General features: G+C 36.6%; 1 protein-coding gene across 12 annotated transcripts in view; it reads left to right on the top strand.

Moving 5' to 3' along the window:
• Positions 1 to 19,660, top strand: part of LOC117237485 — a 72,711-nt gene that overhangs the window by 4,884 nt on the left and 48,167 nt on the right. For 11 of the 12 annotated variants that reach the window (XM_033501494.1, XM_033501496.1, XM_033501499.1 and 8 more), the window contains exons 2-5: positions 483 to 871; positions 6,694 to 6,855; positions 12,381 to 12,888; positions 13,677 to 16,568. In XM_033501494.1, the coding sequence (XP_033357385.1) occupies positions 634 to 871; positions 6,694 to 6,855; positions 12,381 to 12,888; positions 13,677 to 16,568 (3,800 nt within the window). In that variant the 5' untranslated portion in view covers positions 483 to 633. Of the gene's footprint in view, positions 1 to 482; positions 872 to 6,693; positions 6,856 to 12,380; positions 12,889 to 13,676; positions 16,569 to 19,660 lie in introns of those variants that run through there. The other variant, XM_033501503.1, reaches the window with a different exon arrangement.

Below are 19,660 nucleotides of genomic sequence, written 5' to 3'. Positions count from 1 at the left end.
TTTCATATCGAATTTGAACTAGTTAGTTAAGTTGCATAATACGTGTAGATATTTATATGTAACCGTTGTATAATATGAATGTAGAATATGTGCATACATATTGCTTTTCTTCCTGTGTCGTTCTGTAATGTTCTTATATCGTTCTATGACAGTTACTAAATCCTTCCTTTTATTAAGTGTTTGGTTTCGTTAGATATAACAAAGAGATATTTAAGAAACTCGGAAGAAAAATAGTAGAAATGATATAATCATTAATTTCAGAAAATCGTAGATAAAACTATACTTTAATAGAAAAATTCGGTATGTTTGGGAAGACATTGGGAATTTACAATAAAGTCTTATAGACACATCGATACGAATGTTACGTATCGTTTCCATTTTTTTTGGAAAAAACTCCTTCCATTTTTTCTCCAAGTTTCTTATTTAATAGAAGCGTCAGAATATGTAAGCGTATGAATGGAAGTGCGTATTCACTGTTCTAGAAAACGATGACTTCGTAGCGGGAAGGGTTCGAGGGCAGAGCATGAGGGTCGGCCAGGAAACGCGGAAAGAACGTTCACAGTTCGGCGAAGCGATTAATGACTGTCAGTCACCGAACACAGCTGGACACGTCTCTGTCTCCACCGGTTGGAGATGAGCACGAAGGAGCTGAATGCGACAACGTTGACGACCACAATGACCACGGCCACGACGCTCACGTCGTCCACGAAGCTCGATGTCGAGGCCGAGGACGACGAAGAGCCACCGACCACGTTCGAAGCATTGGATATGGATCTGGTGAACGGACCGAATCCGTGGCTTCCGGCCTATGGTTTCCAATTACAGCATCGTTCCCATTTTCAACCTACGCACGAGGATCTACGGACTAATGGTTCGTACTGTTACTATTTCACTTTCTATCACCCGCTTAAACTTTAAACAATATGCGAATCTGAACTGTGACCATCTGTTTAGTATTACGTCAACGAAAATGTATAATATAATCTTTCCTCAGGTACAAATCAAATTAAGATATTAAAAATCCCGTATTGAAAATTTTACTGTGCTTTCAATATTTCTGTTCTCTTTGCTTCTACAGAGATCGCATTTGAAAAATGTGAATGGTTAATTACATGTAGATTTCTCGGTTTTTGTTTTACATGAACTTAACATTGATTTGTTCGCATAAATTCCGAGTCACAAAACGAGAATACTTTCCTTCCGTTCTATGATAAAGTAAAAGTGATAGTGACGACCAATACTTTTCGAACCAAACATAGTATCTTTTATTGCAAACGATTGATCTATTCAAACACGGGAACCACGAACATTAGTAGAATTAAAAGAATCTTTTACATACAGGTACCTTTACTTTGTTAACAGATCGTTCTTGTTGATACCATTGATCTGGTTGTAATCTGTCGTAAATATTATATTAAACAAGACGCCTCGTTATTTATTATGAGTTCCAGAAGCCCTCTATTCGTCTACGCTCTAGATATCGACGGAGACTTGTATCATTACCGCAATTTCCATTGGATAGAAAATAGCGCGAGTTTGAATACAAATCGCCTGTTAATGACTGCAGTTAATGTAGGCTACTTTCTATAACCGTGGGCTAACGTGTGAGAGTCAATGAAAAACTATAAATACCAACTACCTAGGTGTCGATCGTAGTTTTCATACTCGAGAAAAATACTCGATTCTTTGCGAAATATATATAACTCATAAGTGTTATTAAATACATATATATATATATAATAATAACAAACATATACACGCATATAGAGCGTTGCAAAATTGTAGAATTTAAGAGTAAGATAAATTATTGTGTAAGATTGTCGATCACTTGAAAGATTTGAAAGCATGATGATCACTAGACTAAAACGTTTACTAAGAAAATCTTCTATTTTCTTTCTTTATTACATTCGGGAAATTGTTCACCTACTTTAGGAAAAAGTCAACTATTTTTGTTTTGTCTCTTATCGCTATATTCTTCAAAATATACGTCTAAGTCTAATTAATTATGAGGTAATCATCGTTCTACAAAATATAACAGTCTATTTGGCGCTCTGTAAACTCCAACAGATTCACACCAGTCAATTAACTACGATCGATAGAAACAAAATTGCCACATTAAACGCACGTTAAGAACGATTACCACACAAAGCACATGTTATTTCTTTGATTCGTAATCACAGGTTACTCAAAGGTGTGCAACAATAGCGCCATATATTCATTCATTCGTTTTTCCTTCTGTATTCGGTGCGATTAGAACGACGCGATGTGACACGCAATACGCGCGAAAGGAGGTAGATCACCGATTATTTTTGTGCAAAGCGACGGATTATTCACGTCCGTTGCCCAGCTGCGGAACGAACTGCGGCAACAGGCGTCTGCAACAGGTGGTTCTCTTTTCCATCATGTTGTATAGCTCAACGTACCTCTGCATTTTGCACTTGTGCAAGACAAATTGCACGTTCCCGTAGGACGATTTCTTCTCACAATGGTCATTACGTCTAATCTGTTCGTTTTACGAGAGGAAAGAAAAGAAAAGGAAACGCGTAGGTTAACCTCTGCTTAAAAATATTATATTTTATATTATGTTTTCAATATTATGTAATATTACGTTTTCAATATTATTGAGACATGCGTTAGATTTGTTTTTCCGTGTAATGTTTGGTTCACACAAATTGAGATTGGTACATGATATTATTGTTACACGGCCATTTAATTTAGGAAAAAAATAACGCTTGCCATGTTTTCTATTGTTTGTGGTAGAAATTAAGAAGTTAGAGAAATGGTGGTAGAATCTTGTAATTCTAAATCTTGTACGCTTTTTGTATTTGTGAATTTATAATAGAATTTAGATTTAGACGATGTCCCAAATGTTAATGTGAATGACACACAAATTTTTGACTAGAAAATTTTTTACGTGGAAATATAAATTGTAGACTTGGGAAGCATTTCAATTATAAAATATCTTTCGTTAGTCATCGCAATTGCGAATATATGTACATTGTTTTAACAAAGCAATTTTCTTGTCTAGGAAAAAATTATTTTGCAATACGTAAGACTGGAAAACGAGAGTTTTGTTAACAATTCACATATTATGTAGTTCTTCAATTAGCTATTATTTTATAACCTACAGATCTCGAATGCTTCCGATAAGACATAATTATTATATCAGGAAAATGTTTCATAAGTTGAAAAACAGGTTTATATATGTACCTCAAATAAACAGTATTGCATTCATAAAATCATGAATTAAAGCATGATTGAATATATACGTCACCGCGATTCAAGCTATTTATTAATTATCGATCACGTAATCATTTCTTTGGAAAAATTGGATGGATGATTTATAAAATATCACAGGAAAACAATATTCTCCAATGTAACATTACTTGAAATCAGACCTACGACGTACAACGTCTCTTTGTTATTTAGCAATCAGACTGCACTAAACCTTTTTGGTGTATCTTGGGCTAGAGTCGGTACAAGTTGTACGAAATTTCAAAAATGAGTTTGTAATACAAATGGAACTTAATAAAAAGAGGAATAGAGTGAAATTAAATAATAAGGATTGATAATTTGCAGGAGAAAAAGTATAATTTATGGCAAACGAAAAATTATTGTTCGGTGCCAACCAATTATTTAATTTGTAGGTTTTCGATCTAAATGATCAATAATGTAAAAAAAAAAGGACATTTAGATTCACCATACATATTTTTATTCAAATATTAGGTAATTATTTAAAAAGCGGACAATATTTCAATTCAAAGTCAATATTGTGAACAACTTTTCCCTGTACGTGTTACCGTGGCTCAGCTTTAGTTGCTGAAATACTCGCAAAAATCTTTAGTTCAATTTACCTTATTTATTTACGATTACACTTCATTCTGTGATAGACGGGCGGATGCCTCAAGGCAGCCGCACTTTTATTCCATAATCCAGCCGAATTCATTTTCGATATTCATTTCCAATTTTTTAGGTTTTTGTTTCCGAGCTATGTTACATAGGATTGTTGTATTCATTTATTTAATCAAATAAAAGTAATTATTAATGTCTGGTGAAAAACAGCCGGAACTAATTTTAGTGAGTACTGCAATCCGGTCCGTACGGCGCGACTCTCTCCTATATGTACATTGCACATAATATTACCTATATAAATTAATATAGCGCGTTTGTACTATTTATTAGGTACATATAATATTCAACATAATATATGTATAAATATATTGCATTTACGTATTTTGTATTTATATAATGTTCAATGAATCATTTTAATTGCTTAAATAATATTGACTGTTTATAACTAAATAATTTTGATCATATCATTGCATATATTCATAAATATTATTCGTATTTCAATGCACGAGTGTTTCGTACATTATTTCATAATTATCAGTTCTATTTGTTTTTTGTCATGTAATTTTGTTTATAATATAAGGAAACGTTGACTAATATGTTAGTTACTTCTACGTACATTCCAAATTCTGATACGGAGCAATTACTAACTTTGCAGTATATAAAATATTGAAAAGTCAAAAACCGTGCCTGTAATATACAAATATCGTATAATATGACATTAGTATATTATATACATATAATAATATAATATATACAATTTGTATAAAATATAGCATATATAATATGTTTATTATATAGTTATTAATGTAATATAAATTTATGATATATACATATAAAATATAATAATGAATATAACAATGAATTTTTAAAAATTTGTAATGAAGTTTTAATTTTTGTAGCCTTTTCTTTTATTTGTCTGTAACACCTATACGAAATTGTGACTTTGTCCTAAACAATGGTTAAAAAACAAAATGTGGTAAACAAACAGAGTTGCATGATATAGTAAGAATTTCTGTTATTTCACGATATGACTTCATTTATCTATATACATATGTCGTAGAAGAATAAAATTAATTGAACTATGTAAATTCCAAATATTGTTTTTTAATTTAGAAATTTATTTATATTCGTGTTTAGAATTAAATTTTACTTATACCGAAGCATGTACAACAAAGTTTTAGCATCTGCCTAATTTTCTAAAATAATAGGGCTTTCATTAGTTTGTTATTTACAATCTGTATGGTAGCGATTAGCGGCTTCGCTGAGTTTAAGAATATTTGTAAGAATCCAAAAGATAAAAGCATTGAATAACGTGAACGTTATAAGCGATCCAGGGATGTAACAGAAAATATTATGGTACAAGTGCAAGGACGAAAGTTCGCGTTGCTTCTTGCCGAACACGAATAGATCTGTTTCGACGTAATCAATAAATTGCAAACACAATATACACCATGCTATGGTGTTCCTGCGAAACAAAAAATTATTTCTTATAATATAATTATCTTATAATATATAATATAATATAAATATTATAGCATATAAAATAATACCCCAGGACACTACAGTAGCAAGTTAAAGATTACATTTCCCGTAAATACATAAACAATTTATTTATAACTCACTAATTACATACGTTACACATAAATTAAAATTGGATATCATGCTTGTTTCAATTTTCGAGTATATTTCATTTTACCTTTAATCTGTGAAGAAGAACAATCTATTTGACATAACTAAAAAATATTATTAAATAAAATTAACTACAAAATATTGTAGAATCTAATGAACATTTTTTTTTTATTTAAAATTTCACATTCACAATTTGTCCAATTTGGACATTTGGTAGAATTTTTTATCTGTAATCTAATGAACATGTACAAAGAGTACACTGCCTTATCTTTCATGCAATTTGGACATCGTAGAACGAAATGCAGCAGATATGCAAATGTGATTTTATAGAAAAAGGCTACCACTTGACTCTGTACCCGTAAAATTTTTGTCCGACAATGAATTTTTCCGATTTGATGAAGTCCATGTCATTTTCTAACTAACCAGTTGAATGTTTGAGAACATTCATGGTTACCATTTTTAGCTCTTTGATAATAATTTGAATTCACAATGTTAGTTGCGATAAAAAATCTCACAAGTGGAAAACGACTTCGCGGAAAAGTTTAATAGAAACCGCGATAAGACACGTTCTATTCTATATACATAGACAAATATACGTGGACTGTATAACAATATTTCATAAAGATATGTAACTATGTATTATTCAAATACAGATCGTTGGAATTGATTAAAAAGTGATTAACCTAGATGCATTAGAAACTGTGAGAAATTGGATACATGTCGCTTAAATTTCAGAGATTATGAGGCAGAGAAAGGGAGAGAATCAGACAGACAGACAGGCAGACAGGATGCATTTGTATGAATCGATAAATTTATGTCCAAGTTTGTTATAAAAAAATGATAAGATACATGAATTATATCACAACTAAAGATACTTGATTTTCAACGTAAAAAAGCGAATTTTTCATTTTTTATGCAGCATTTGAGACCTTAAATCTGTAATGCAATTGTTGTACCTCATTAATATACCGATTGCCATAGTAGCATCTTCATTAAAACTGAATTTTACATTCTCATAGTTACGCTTGTAATATTCATAGTTTATCAAAGAATATTTGTGCACATTGTACATTGTATATAGTTCACTGCTTCTTGCCTTTAGTAGCTTTATTGGAGGTATTTTCATTTCTATTGTCATGTTTGTCTCTTATTCTATTGAGCTAATTAAAATCATATTTTTGTTATTGAAACATACGTTGCTTTGATTTCTAGACACAGTGCTAGTGCAGCAAGTGGACTTTCTAGAAACTATTCTAGAGGAAACATCCGACGATCTACAAAGCGATTCCGATCGAAGTGGAACTACATATTGGGTGGGCTCAGACTCTGAAACCGAAAGCGTGATACATATACGCGCGAAGCAGAGATTGGCTGGTAAGAAATAAGACACGATGTATTAAATACAATATATTCCTCTGACTGATGTGTTTGCCATGTATTGTCTAACGATAAGTCTAAAAATACCAGAATTGTTGGATTACGTCGTCGAATATCAATTTGGCAACTAGTCCAAACATGGCGACTGTATATCATTTGTCTCGTTACCTCTTAATGAGGAAATTTTACAGTAGAATTCTAATAAAACGATCCATTTTACGTCATTTTTTAAATAGAAGCATTTTGTTTTCCTTCTGTTTATAATTTTTGCTTTTAGTCTATGTATTTTGTTATATTACAAGGAATGCATTCAACAATTAATTGTCAAGTTGCACTGGCTCGATTATTTATGCAATCCGAATGCAGCTATTTTTAATAACTAATTATCGTGTACGTCACGTTGTTGTTCGTTATGTTATACAGTTAGAGCACAGCGGAAGCTATTGACTTGATTTATTGAATGATAGCAATTGATTGACTTATTGTTCATCGAACAATTGTTACTTAGTTGTGTAGAATTGAATATATTGGTAGACATTGTTGTTCAGATCATTTACTTCAGCGTCGAAATTGAACTTTAACTTGTTAAGAATAAGATTTATTAGTCTCAGAATACATAGTATTGTTCGCTTATCGGAATAGTATATTTTTCTTCTTTGGAGAGAAAAGGCTTAAAAAAGGACAGGTAAGCATAGATTTGGAAAATTAACGAAGAAATGGAACGTAGTGGCGATAGGTGAAGGAATGTCTTTTCATTGATTTTCCTTTCTTTAGGTATAGCATTGTATCGCTGAGTGTTTTAAAACATATACCATTAAAGATAAATGAAAGTATGTTTTTTGTTTCGGAGTATACGGCATATATAAGTACGTATTTTGTGAAATCTCATTCTCTCATTACTCGGTACTCGAGTTGGTAAACATTGTTCTCCGGAAGTTCACTTTCTCTTTTCAGTTTGAGCCTACAATTCATTGATTCTTGGAGAATGAAACCGTACCGTTCGTAACTGATTCAGAGACAGTTATATCTCATGACCCATTTTTTCTTGTATACTTAATTGCGAACATTTATCATAAATGCGTTTGTTTCATATTTCCTGTGAAACAGATATTGTATAAATAGATTTCAGTTTAGATTACAGAAGATATTACATATACAGTTTATTGCTGTTATAAGAAAGGTATAATATTTATTTTTATCCTTCTTCTTCCTTGCAGAAATTAGTTCTTTAATTTGTACACATGATAGATGACAAAGAAACAAAATTTCAAGAATTATTAATTTTATATCATTGAAGTAATAATAATACTAGTAATTGGTATCGACGGAAAAATATTTTTTATTTCATTCCACAATATCAAAGTTTGCTTATTAAGTTAGTTAAATTTTCGATATTCTAATTATTACACCTTCGGTACTATCGATGCATACGTTGCATCATTTTAATTGTAAATAATGCTGCTGACGTAAATACACTCAAATCTCTTCTAACACGGTGCTCTGGAAACATGGCTTCGACATAAGAGAAAGAATTAATATGTTACAAGATTACTGTATTACATTTTTGTTTTGTACAAGTTATATTTTATATATTGTTGTATAAAGTATTCAGTTATATTTTTGAAGAAGTAAATATTTCTTTTTTTTTTGATAGTATTCTCTGTTTTATAACAATTTTTTGATTCACTAATATATGGTAGTAAATACGGCTAACAATTTCCGCGAATTTAATTTTTGCAATTTCTAATTTTAATTAAATTAGATTAAAATATTTTGTGAGGAATGTTGCATTTCTAAATATCATTGTTAGTGCGAATTAATATGTTTGTTGCCCCTTACAAATTTTTATGCTTGAAAGACTTGGCTTCTCGAAGAGCGAATACTCTAATTAGAAATTACACGCTAGTTTACCTATCATATAGCAATAGAATACAATTTAGTACGAATCTAATGATATAATCCTAATTATGGTATAACGTTATTGATACAACAACAACTACCGATAATTACAACACTTAAACGTGAGATAATTAATCCGACTATCTAAAAGCAAAAATGCGAAAGAAAGATTAGAAAAAGATGTAAAGATAAACTGTGTGATTGAAGTGATACAAGATATAAGAGACTTATTTGTATGTTTTAAACTCTTGATATTGAACAAAGAAATACTACAATTGAATTAATAAAAATTAGTATGTATTAATACAGGCATAAAGTATTCTCGCAAGGATCTTTTAATACGTCGCCACATGTTTCCTGCAGTAGTTGCCAACTTAAAAATGATTTCCTCGATATGGTTGTTTTGTGGCATTTCTTATATTACCCCTTACCCTTCAGATGTTGCCTGTTATTAAACACGTTTTATCGTTCTTCGAACTCGATTTAAGATTATTCTCGTAGCGGATTCCTTCGGCTATACGACTGTTGTAACGTATCGGTATGCCTGGTTGCATTCCTCAGGCGTCATGTAATTTCTTGCAACAGCGGTCGTCCGTTAAATTTGAAACGATTTTTCATCCATGTCCAATCGATGGAGAATCATCGATCGAATCTTGTTACAAATTATTTTACAATGAATTGCACTCGGCATGAAAGAAACACAAACGTTCGATTTTGATTCGTGTATCTTTACGTGTAATTAGGTAATTGCATTTCAAACAATTAATGGTCTACATTACAACGTCCATTTACAACGTCCATTTACAACGTTCATTTACAACGTCTCCGCTATTATCCTTCTCATACCAGCACCATTAAGTGTGTTATTAGAAGCTGAAAGGTTCATAGAAATGTTCGTTGTGAAACTATTAATCGTTCTTACTAATTACATGTCGTATATGTATACGTATTTACGCAGTATCGCTGTAAGTAAATGTGGATTTAAAGTAAAACATTAATATTTTGATGGCGTCGATATACATATTTATTCTATATATACTTTGTTATTGTTTTTTACAACGGAAAATTTTTATTTTCAATACATATATCACAGAGTTTTTTAATATAAATACTGGTGAATTTCTCATTTCTCATTTTTGCCAGCGTGTCAGGCATGAACAAAAATTATGATAAATGTATTTATTATACAATTGTTACAAATAGAGCTCTTTTTCTATTTGATGGTAAGATCAGTCGATGTCTACAATTCTACGCATGATTCTCTTCCGCTCCATCTAATATTAGATCACCTTCAATGTGATTCATATAGGATTACCATGAACTAGTCGTTGAATTCCACGTGCATGCAATCATGCAAAAATAAACCGATAGGACAATGCGTCGTAGAGTAAATTCAATTGCTACAGTACGACCTGTAAAGAATTCCAAGCCGACTGACGCTGACGAGATGAGATTCGATCAGATACCGAAATACACGTGCAAAAGCGACTCGTAGCGTTTATCTTCTTAGATTCCTGGAAATCTTCGTACACAATACTCCAAACTAAATTGGAATTTATCAACATATGCATGAATTTACTACGTTATATTAATAGTAAATTTTGTAATTTTTTTAAATATCGTCTACATTCGTTGTTAATAATTCGCTGCTGGAATCACAATCAACATATTTATTTTATTCATATTTGCCATTAAACTAGTTTTATATAAGCTGTTCATAATTCGACTTCGCATTTTCATATTTTCGCAATCAATAATTTTTTATAAAATAGAGATCATTTACGACATCAAATGTCACAGATTTCTTCTTTATGACCTGTACGAGATAAACGATCAGGCATCTGTCTTGAGTTTGAGGATCACTGTAATCTCCGTTGCTTAGGCTATTCTGCATTCACTTGTGTAGAGAAGTTTGTCGGGTATCAGGGATATTTTGGTCGATATTTAAGCGTCAATAATTGTAAGTAATACTTTCGAAGCAATCGATTTTTTACGAAAGGTATTTGAAAAAATCAGAATTGACATCCATACTTGTCAAATCTTACGAAACTAACTGTACTAGTACCGTTAGTGTTATTTCGGTACAAAAATTTTAATCGATGAAATATAGTTAACAAACGAAAATAGATCATTTTCCTCCACATAATCGGTGATTATTGTCGGTTATTATTGGCGATTAGAAATACGATGAGAAGGATGGTAGTCTGAGAATTCTCTGGTTTGCGGTCTGGTTTATAAAGTCAAGTCACGGAAGTAGGTCTTCGACGAGAGGAGGCGGCCAATCGTCGCGTTCGTGTCGCTTTTAAATGCAGCATCGGCGGACAGTCCTGTGTCGCAGCCAGGAAGTCGTGGTTCGTTCAACCGGAAGCAACGTTTACACGGTCACCGGTTGTCGACTTCGTGACCGTCTACCGACACGTGATCGACGACACGAGTCTTCGATAACGGCTCGTTAATCGGTAAACGACACGTTTCACGACGTGATCCATTCGATTGCGACACTATCGCCGGCGATCGTCTCCTTAATGTCCTGAATTTGCATTTTTATCACCATCGTCATGGCTTTTGCACTGGAAATCAATTAGCTACAACGTCGATGGCGTATTGCTCGATTAATCGAGAAATTTGGTTTTATCGGCAGAGGGAAATCAATACTTAAGCTTTGTTCAGATTAGCCGAGTCATTTGAATTCAAGCAACTTTAAGCCATTTTTATCAATATGAACCTATAATTTACTTAGCTCGAACCATCATGCGAAGAATTAAAAAATTTGATGAAGATCGTTTACACTGTGAGCTTTTTAACTGTTTCGTGTAAACATTGGGAGCCCGGTTAGTTAAGTTTAAACGACTTTAAGTGAGATAACTTGAATTGTATGAACACAAACTTGAAGTTAAATTAGTTGAATCGGTGCGATTAAAATTTAAGTACCTTATCTAGTTTGAACGAAATTTGAACGAAACGACGTAGCGAATTAAAGAAAGTACTTAAAATAGATATAATGTGGCTTCAGAAGATGTCAGATTTAATTACGCATGTCTTTGCGGTTTTTACGATCGTTAATAAGCACACGCAATTAAACGTAATTATGCCACGGACTTTTGTATGTAGGATAGAGCTCAGGGCATATTGTCTCGAGCGAAAACGCAAATAGCAGCTTGAAATGTGTATCTTCAAGGTTGCGTTTGCTATACTTCTCTGTTCTATATGTTTAACAAATTAACATTTTTACAAATTCACTTTTTTAATACAGTAATTTTTTAAATACAGTACAGTTCTGTTTGTTCTGATTTTATAAATCTAGTCTCTGAAGCTCGCTTCTTTTTTTAACAAGTGACAATAGTAAATTTTATTTTTTACTAGCTACTCTTGGTAAAAAAACAACTTCGTTAATTCTATTTCACTGTCATCGAAACATTTTGCAAAACACGAATGCAAATTGGATCTTTCCAAAAATAGTCGCTCGAATGTCGAAAAGTAGAATCAGATCAGACCATTGTCTCGCTTTTATTTTTTCGATATCGAAGCGATTCGATTATTTCATACACGCATCGCGCGTACACTACACCTTTTCCCTCGTTATGTCGTTGACCGTTCCGTGTTTGTTGCTGATTTCTCGGAAGACGAGAGGCTGGATGGCAGCGGAAGCGAATGCAATTCCGTGGTTCCGAAGAAGAGACGTCGAAAACACAATGGTAACAGCGATCGAGAACACCAGGCTACCTTTGACGACTACCCACCATCGCCGAGGTCATCGAGGTCGTCCGCCTCCTCAAGGTCTAGCTCTCTATTGCAATTCGAATCCTTAGAAAGGACCTGTGCCACACTGTCACCGTCCAGTTACAGCTTCGATTCGCTGGAGTATCCTAATCGATCAAACGCCTCTCATCCTGAGAACACGTCGCCAGACAGCCTCGAGCAGGACTATGACAAGGTTTTACCAAACGGTTTTGGAAACATCGTAGATCACTTTTCCAGAATTAGACCTTACCGTAGCTTCGAAAGTCTGGACACTTGTCAAAAGGAAGAGGAGTTTGGTTCTGGTGGTTTGACCAATGGATTCACACCTTTGTACCTGAAACGAAACATGGACCTGTCGAGAACACGTAGCAATGGCTACCACCGTCCAAGGTAACGTAAACATAGTTTATTTAATTTGGCAAGCGGTCGGAGTTTTCTTCATGCCACGGTACTGCCTCTGTTGTTTGAATTAACAGGAAATTATGACTATTTATATGTATAGGAGATTTTCCAAACAGCAGAATATTCGTGTTTCGTTATAACGATTAGTTTGTACTTTAGAAGGAGTAATATAATGAAGCTTCATTTACCTGAACTCCATTTATTGGAACGAAATTAACTGAAATTCAAAGTTTCATACAGTTAGGATATAGATCATTTTCATAATACCGATCCCATTATTCTGTAAGTCTATCTTCTGACTATTCCAATGCTTTATTATCTAAGAAGTCAACAAATTTGACAAGGGTGTTTTTTGTTACGAGGCCCTCCATCGACTTGGATTCGTTTCGCGATTGTCAAGAGATGATCGTAGGTTTTCCTTGGCAACGACTTTCGAGAGCTTGCTACATGACCCTCATTTATTGACCAAGTTTCCGCAATCACGACCCTTAATAGATTTCCTTGACTTTTACTTTTAATTCAAGGAAGATCCAAAACGACGCTCGTGGATGTTTCATCCTGATTATCTCATTGTGTCACGCTTACTACGACTCCATTAGAAAAAATAAATTAGGAAAAAAAAAAAGATACGTTGATATCGAAATCTTGTGTAAGTTACCGTTCTGTCAGTTAAAAAAGAATTTGAATATTTCATTTTTCTCCATAGAATCGAACAACTTTCATAAACACTTAAGTCGAAGAGACTCGATGTAGTTGGATTTTTTCACACGATTCAGGGACTTTTGGCACGAGGACGAAGAATACGAAGACGACGTTGGCGACGAGGACCTTGACGAAGAAGATCGTATGCTAAACGACAATCGATCCGGGGCGGAGCTGGAGGATCGGCTGATGGTGTTCGGCGATTCGGCGTGCAACTACGCGACGTCGCTGGATTATCGGAATACGATCGACCTACGAGAGATCGGTGTCGAGTCGAAAAGGGACGCACTGCTGGACCTGAAATCTGGCCAAACGGCTGTGTCGAGTTCGTTTCGCCTGTTGCAGACTAGATTAAATATAGCCGGCAATATGGCGCACGGCCGTAACAACATGGTCGCCGATCATCATCATTACCACCATCATCAGCTGCAGCAGCAGCTCCACAGTTACGAGCAGCACGAGCAGCACCAGCGTCAAGGGTGGAGCAACGAGGAGTGCTTTAATTTTAGATTCACGGATAAATCTCAAAGCGCGCCCAGTCTGCCTAGCAGCGTCACCGAGTCCGCACACGGTCCACATTCGTTGGCCGCGTACGCATCCTCGTCCAGAGCGACCTTCTTCGTATCCACGTCGAATTTGTTCGAGAATTATACAAGGGTAGCCAGCGTGCCCGTCGATTTGAATCTCTGCGGCGTCCACACGACGCACGATGATACACGCTACTCTCCAGTGAATTTGCACGAGCATCACGAAATGGCGGAAGTCTCCGTTGTTGAAAGTAAGAAGCGACTGGAAAGCAACGAGGAAATTCGACAGAACGGAGGCGAGAAGAGTGAACAGGCGAAGAACTCGTTATCGAGCTCGGTCAGAACGCAAGCCTCGCAGAACGCAATGGTAGATGGCGAGATGGACCGCGAGAAAGCGGAAGAAGAGCCGAAGGAGGACGAGGAATGCGTAGGAGAGCACTGTTCAAAGCCACGAGAGACGAAACAAGTACCTTCAACGGTGAAGACGCAAGATCCGGGCAACTGTATACTCGATATGGCGATTGCTATGGAGAACGACATCGATTCGGTGGATGCAGCGATCAAGCAGTTGAAGCGCGAGGCCGTGGAAGTTACCTCGAATAACGCCAACACGTTATCTGGTATCGATGGTATTCAGAGAACTCCTTCCGGTAGACAGCGACCGTGGAAGGTAAAGAACAACGCGAGCTACGAGTTGGCTCAGCAATTCGAAATCGACGAGAGAAGTTTCCGATCGAACAAATATCGTAAGGAGGTTGGTAACGATGGTGAAAAATCGCTGAAAAGTGAACGAAAACGAGTGTCAAACAACGCTAGTTACGAGCTGGCCCAACAGTGTGACTACATCAAGGCTCTCCAGTGTTCCAAAGGTGGATTCAAGCGGATGGATGCGTGCGACGAGTTGGAGGAATCGATTTCAGGACGATCCTCGCTGCTCAGAGTTTCCGATTTGGTGCAGCAAATGAGTAGTAGCTCGACATCGAATCTACCGAGCTACAGCGAGCCGTATTTGGATACCAGGAAATATTCAAAGTCCGCGGAAAATATTTCCACGCAGTTCTCGATAGCTCCGTTCACCAGGATTCCGATCAATCAGCTGGGCCAGCGGCTCAAAAAACGGCAAGAGGAAACGCTTTTCGGCCAGATAAAAAAAAACTCGGATCCATTTTCGGTTTATGGAGGCGATTCTAACGCCCGTGTTTTAGTAGACGACGAAATAGATTTACCCTGCTTGGAAACCAAACCCGTAGGAACTTCCAGCCTGGAGGGGGGCGTACGATGCGAGGAAACAAGCGTCCAGAAACCTGAGAAACCTTTAACCCCGGAACGTGAAAATGTTGATTCAAACGCTTCCTATAAAACCGCGACTGCGGACGCGATTTCAAAGGACGCGGATCAAGATGCAACGAACGAGACGAGCTGTTCGAAAAGGTTGTTCATCGGTGATTTCTATCCGGAAAAAATCGTGCGGTTGCAGCAACAGGAGGAGGGCCGTTATGTGGATTATCGGCCAGTGGAAGAGGATCGTGCGGTCGAACTCGAAATCGACGAAAGTGGCGGCAAAAACGAAAGTTCTTCGACGAGTCGATTATCATCGACTTCGTTGTGCAACGGTAGAAACAATGGAGAACTGTTGTGGAGAGTCGTAGTGGAAAAGCAGGCCGCGGAAAAGGATGCTCCTGCGAAGAAGGCTACGAAGGAGAAAGAGGTGGAAGAGGAGAAGTTGCAGTACGAAGTGGAGAAGAACGAGAGAGAGCAAAAGAAGGAGGAGAAGGAGGCAACGGAAGCAGCGAGGGGACACACTGTCCATGGTGTTCATTGCCCCCCACCCAACGGTAGCAGCAACAGCGACGGCCTGGAACTCGGTGAACGGAGTGGGAATCCAGCGGTGGCCGTGGCAGTTGATACGAATCATCGCGGTGTTCGCGACAAACGTCACGAGGAGAACGCGGTGGCAACAACTGCGCCGGTTAGCGTAGACGATAGGCACGACGGCCACGCGACTATGTCGGCCACGACGACCACAACGACACCGCGTCCGTTCGTCGCGGCACCCATCGTCAAAACAGAGCCATCGGCGGCGAGATTCCAGCGGAACATGGTCGTCGACGCGTCGTCCGCGACCACGGTGAAGGAAGAGCGGAAAAAAGGTGGACTCGGTGGATTTCTCCAACGATTCTCGAGGCTTCGGTTCAGTGGTAGATCGAAAGTGCCGCGATCCGAGGTGCAGAAGAAAAGTGATACGATCGGCCAAGTGAATCGCGCGAAGGTGACCGAGGAGAAGGTTAAAAAGGAGCCGGACTATATTATCATACCGTTGCATCCTACCGAAGAGGAAAGGCAGAAACAAGACCAGAACACAGCTGCGGAGAGCAGAGTAGACACCAGCAGCAATGACAGAATTGTTGCCGACGTTCAACGAAGTCCCTCCGTTATAAGGTGAGTGTTTGATCTACCTTTTTCAAAAATCGTGCCGTATTTCGTCATCGACCGTGAATATATTCGTCGCTCCCGTTTTTCTTCTATTTGCACCGGGCATCGCTTTGCGCGTCGATCGCGTTGACTTTGACCTCAACGATTGTTTACACGGTTTCGCGCGGGTATATGGAATATAGAGGTAACATGAATCACAGTTCGTGCCACCTTCTATGGCTTCTATATGTAAACATTTATCTCTCGGCCGGTGGAAAATACGTCGGCACCATTTCAGATTCTAAATACCATCGTTTATTTAATGTTCCCGGTACATTGTACGAGAAGACAACGGACGAATGTTGCGAAGGTATTCGCACGCGAACAACAATAAACTTTGCGTCCGCGAACCGTATTCGTGGTCTGTAACCGAATCTCGGCTGCAAAATCGCGCAGACGTTGCTCGCAAGTTTATAACGTAATGTGTCTTACATAATTAGCGGATTATGAAAGGAATTTGATACGTATCAATACACGCCTTCTGTTTCTACCTGCTGTGTTGTTGCCGCTGATCGATGTACTGTGGTGATGCGTGTGTACTGGTATTGTGCAAAACTGATTGGATTACTACTACTGATTCTCGCAATAGCAAAGAAATATATTTTTAGATATTAGTAGAATAGCATTGCTAACGGTTATTTTAAATTACTTATATAGCGACAAAGTTATTGAAATTTATTGAGTGTTTTTATTCGATTATCAACGATGTGTTAAGATACCCATAAACAGTGGACGGAATTTATTTCCGTGATACGTCTCTCTAATAAGCAAGTGGTGGAAAAGAGGTCAGCGATACTAATCAAGTTTTCGTAATGGTAGTCAGAGCCGGCGAACAGCTGCCAGGGTAACGCTCCACCCACTCTTCTAGATCTTCTCCATTCGAATTAAATTTCACTGACGGTTGATCCTTGCTTTTGGTGACGTCCCGCAACGGGGTGCTAAATCTATCTGCTATTTATTCACCGTTTATCAACTGTCGACTCGTCCATGCATCGTCGTCTCTAATTTCTTTCTCCATCAGGCTTCTCGTTCGTTCGATAAATTTCACTCTCGTTCGCGCGTACATTCCGACCATCGGCCTCTTCGATTCGTTTCTTTCCCCTATGCGCGCGAGCACATGGATGAACCAGTTCGCTTCTCTTAATCGGATTTCACTCTCGCCCCGTTCCCCATTCCGTGTCGTTTCAACGTAATTCGATCTAATTGCATTCTGTAACAGCAAACGCCGTCGTTTAACCTTTATCGTATCCCTCTTCTTCTAACGAAGCATTTCCCTCCTGGAACCTCGATGAAGATTCAGCGACAGAGGATCGGAGCGTCTCGATAATTCATAAAAGCCGAATACGGGGTGTTAAGAGAATCCAGGAGTTAAGGAATTCAGCAGAGCGTTTCATACACAATCGTCAAGAGTACGAATAAAACAAATCACAAAAATCAGATATTCTTTCTCATAAGTTGTTTAAGAAGAGATAATTGCAAAGCCAATTATTAAAAATTTTAGATACGTAGGCTTACCGATAGAATAAGAGATAAACTGTGAATCGTTTGGACTCGATCAAGTTACAACGTATTTGTGTTTGAAAGCAGACAGTGTTTATTCAGTCTGTTGTCGTCTGACGGTAGAATAAAGACATAATATTCGTGCGAATATTAAGTCGATGATTGTAGAACATAAGGTTGTCATAAAGTCACAACGAATATTTTGCTTTCTAGGACGAGGATAGTTGACGTTAAGAATTGTATAGAATGCAAAACAAACATTGAATATTTTACAAATTTACGAGTGATTTTTGGAGAAACGAGGACAAAATGTCGTTATCATAGAAATTACAAAGTTTCTATCAACGTCTGTTAGTTAAAGATTAAGAGCAATCAAAACAGATTTGTAATTAAACTTTGAACAAATTCACGCTGGTTCTAATGGCACTGTAATTACGCATCCTATTTGTGTATTACACATACTTTGCGGAGCATCACGGGGTTCGATTTGATATCTCCGGCAATTAATCTTAATCTCCATCACGACCCTTGTTCGTTAACGATTCATTTCCTTCGTAGTACGATGATCGCACAAGCGGCCTGTTCCCTTCATTCAGTATCGTTTGCTTCAGCTAAAGAAATTTTAAGGAAAAAATCCCTCGAATGATCGCGTGGTATTCTCTATCTGGCTGGTTTTTGCCTTAACTCCTCCATTACTCGATCCACATATTGAGGCCAGCTTCTCGGAACAGCAGGCGTAACCGATCCCTCTTGTTTAGTTTTTACGAACATTCGTTTTATCGCATGAAATTTCATCGAATCAGCTCTTTTGTGCGCTTCCAGCTCCACTTTGATTCCGTTAGGTCACTCTTTCACTAGTGCGTTCTTTTTCTTCGAATGTATATGTGATAATGAAAATGTAAAATTTTATACTTCAATGTATACGTTAATGATTCATTAACTTTATGCATGTACCTGAGATTTATAATAAATATGCGCTGAGTATATTTTCTAATAATAGCTTGTTTTGCTTAAAAAAAAAGTTTTGTCTCAATATATATAAAAGCGAGATTAATGAATAATGGATAATGAATCGACATTACGTATATTTTCAGATACTCTTCGCGTATTACGCGACATACATTTTCTATGCGATGTCGTCTTTATAAATTTACTACGTTGTTTAGCAATGACGAGTACGTTAAAATCATCAAGTATTCCCACAAAAATAATCCCAAATAACATTCAGGTCAGGAGATCAGTTCAGTGAATCTATCCCTCAGCAGAGATTCGATTTAAAAATTTAAATTTCGTTTCACGTTAATTGGAAAATATAATACGTACAGAGATTAATACAGCATGCAGCTGTTTCAGAATTGCTTTCAGAAGCATGTTGAATAGAGACATTTACTGCGTTCGTTAAATACTACATATGATTTTATAGACTTGGATTTTTCTTTTCTAACGTTCTGTATAATCACTTGAACATTCTGTACATTTCCATATTAAACATTTTTTTGCTCAAACTCATTCTTTCTGTAAACGTTTGTAAACATCTAAATTCTATGATTCTCAAATCA

Source organism: Bombus vosnesenskii, unplaced genomic scaffold, assembly GCF_011952255.1.
Source record: "Bombus vosnesenskii isolate JDL3184/JDL3185 unplaced genomic scaffold, Bvos_JDL3184-5_v1.1 scf7180000013379, whole genome shotgun sequence".
NCBI classification, from domain to species: domain Eukaryota; kingdom Metazoa; phylum Arthropoda; class Insecta; order Hymenoptera; family Apidae; genus Bombus; species Bombus vosnesenskii.
This window is presented reverse-complemented; position numbering and strand designations above follow the sequence as displayed.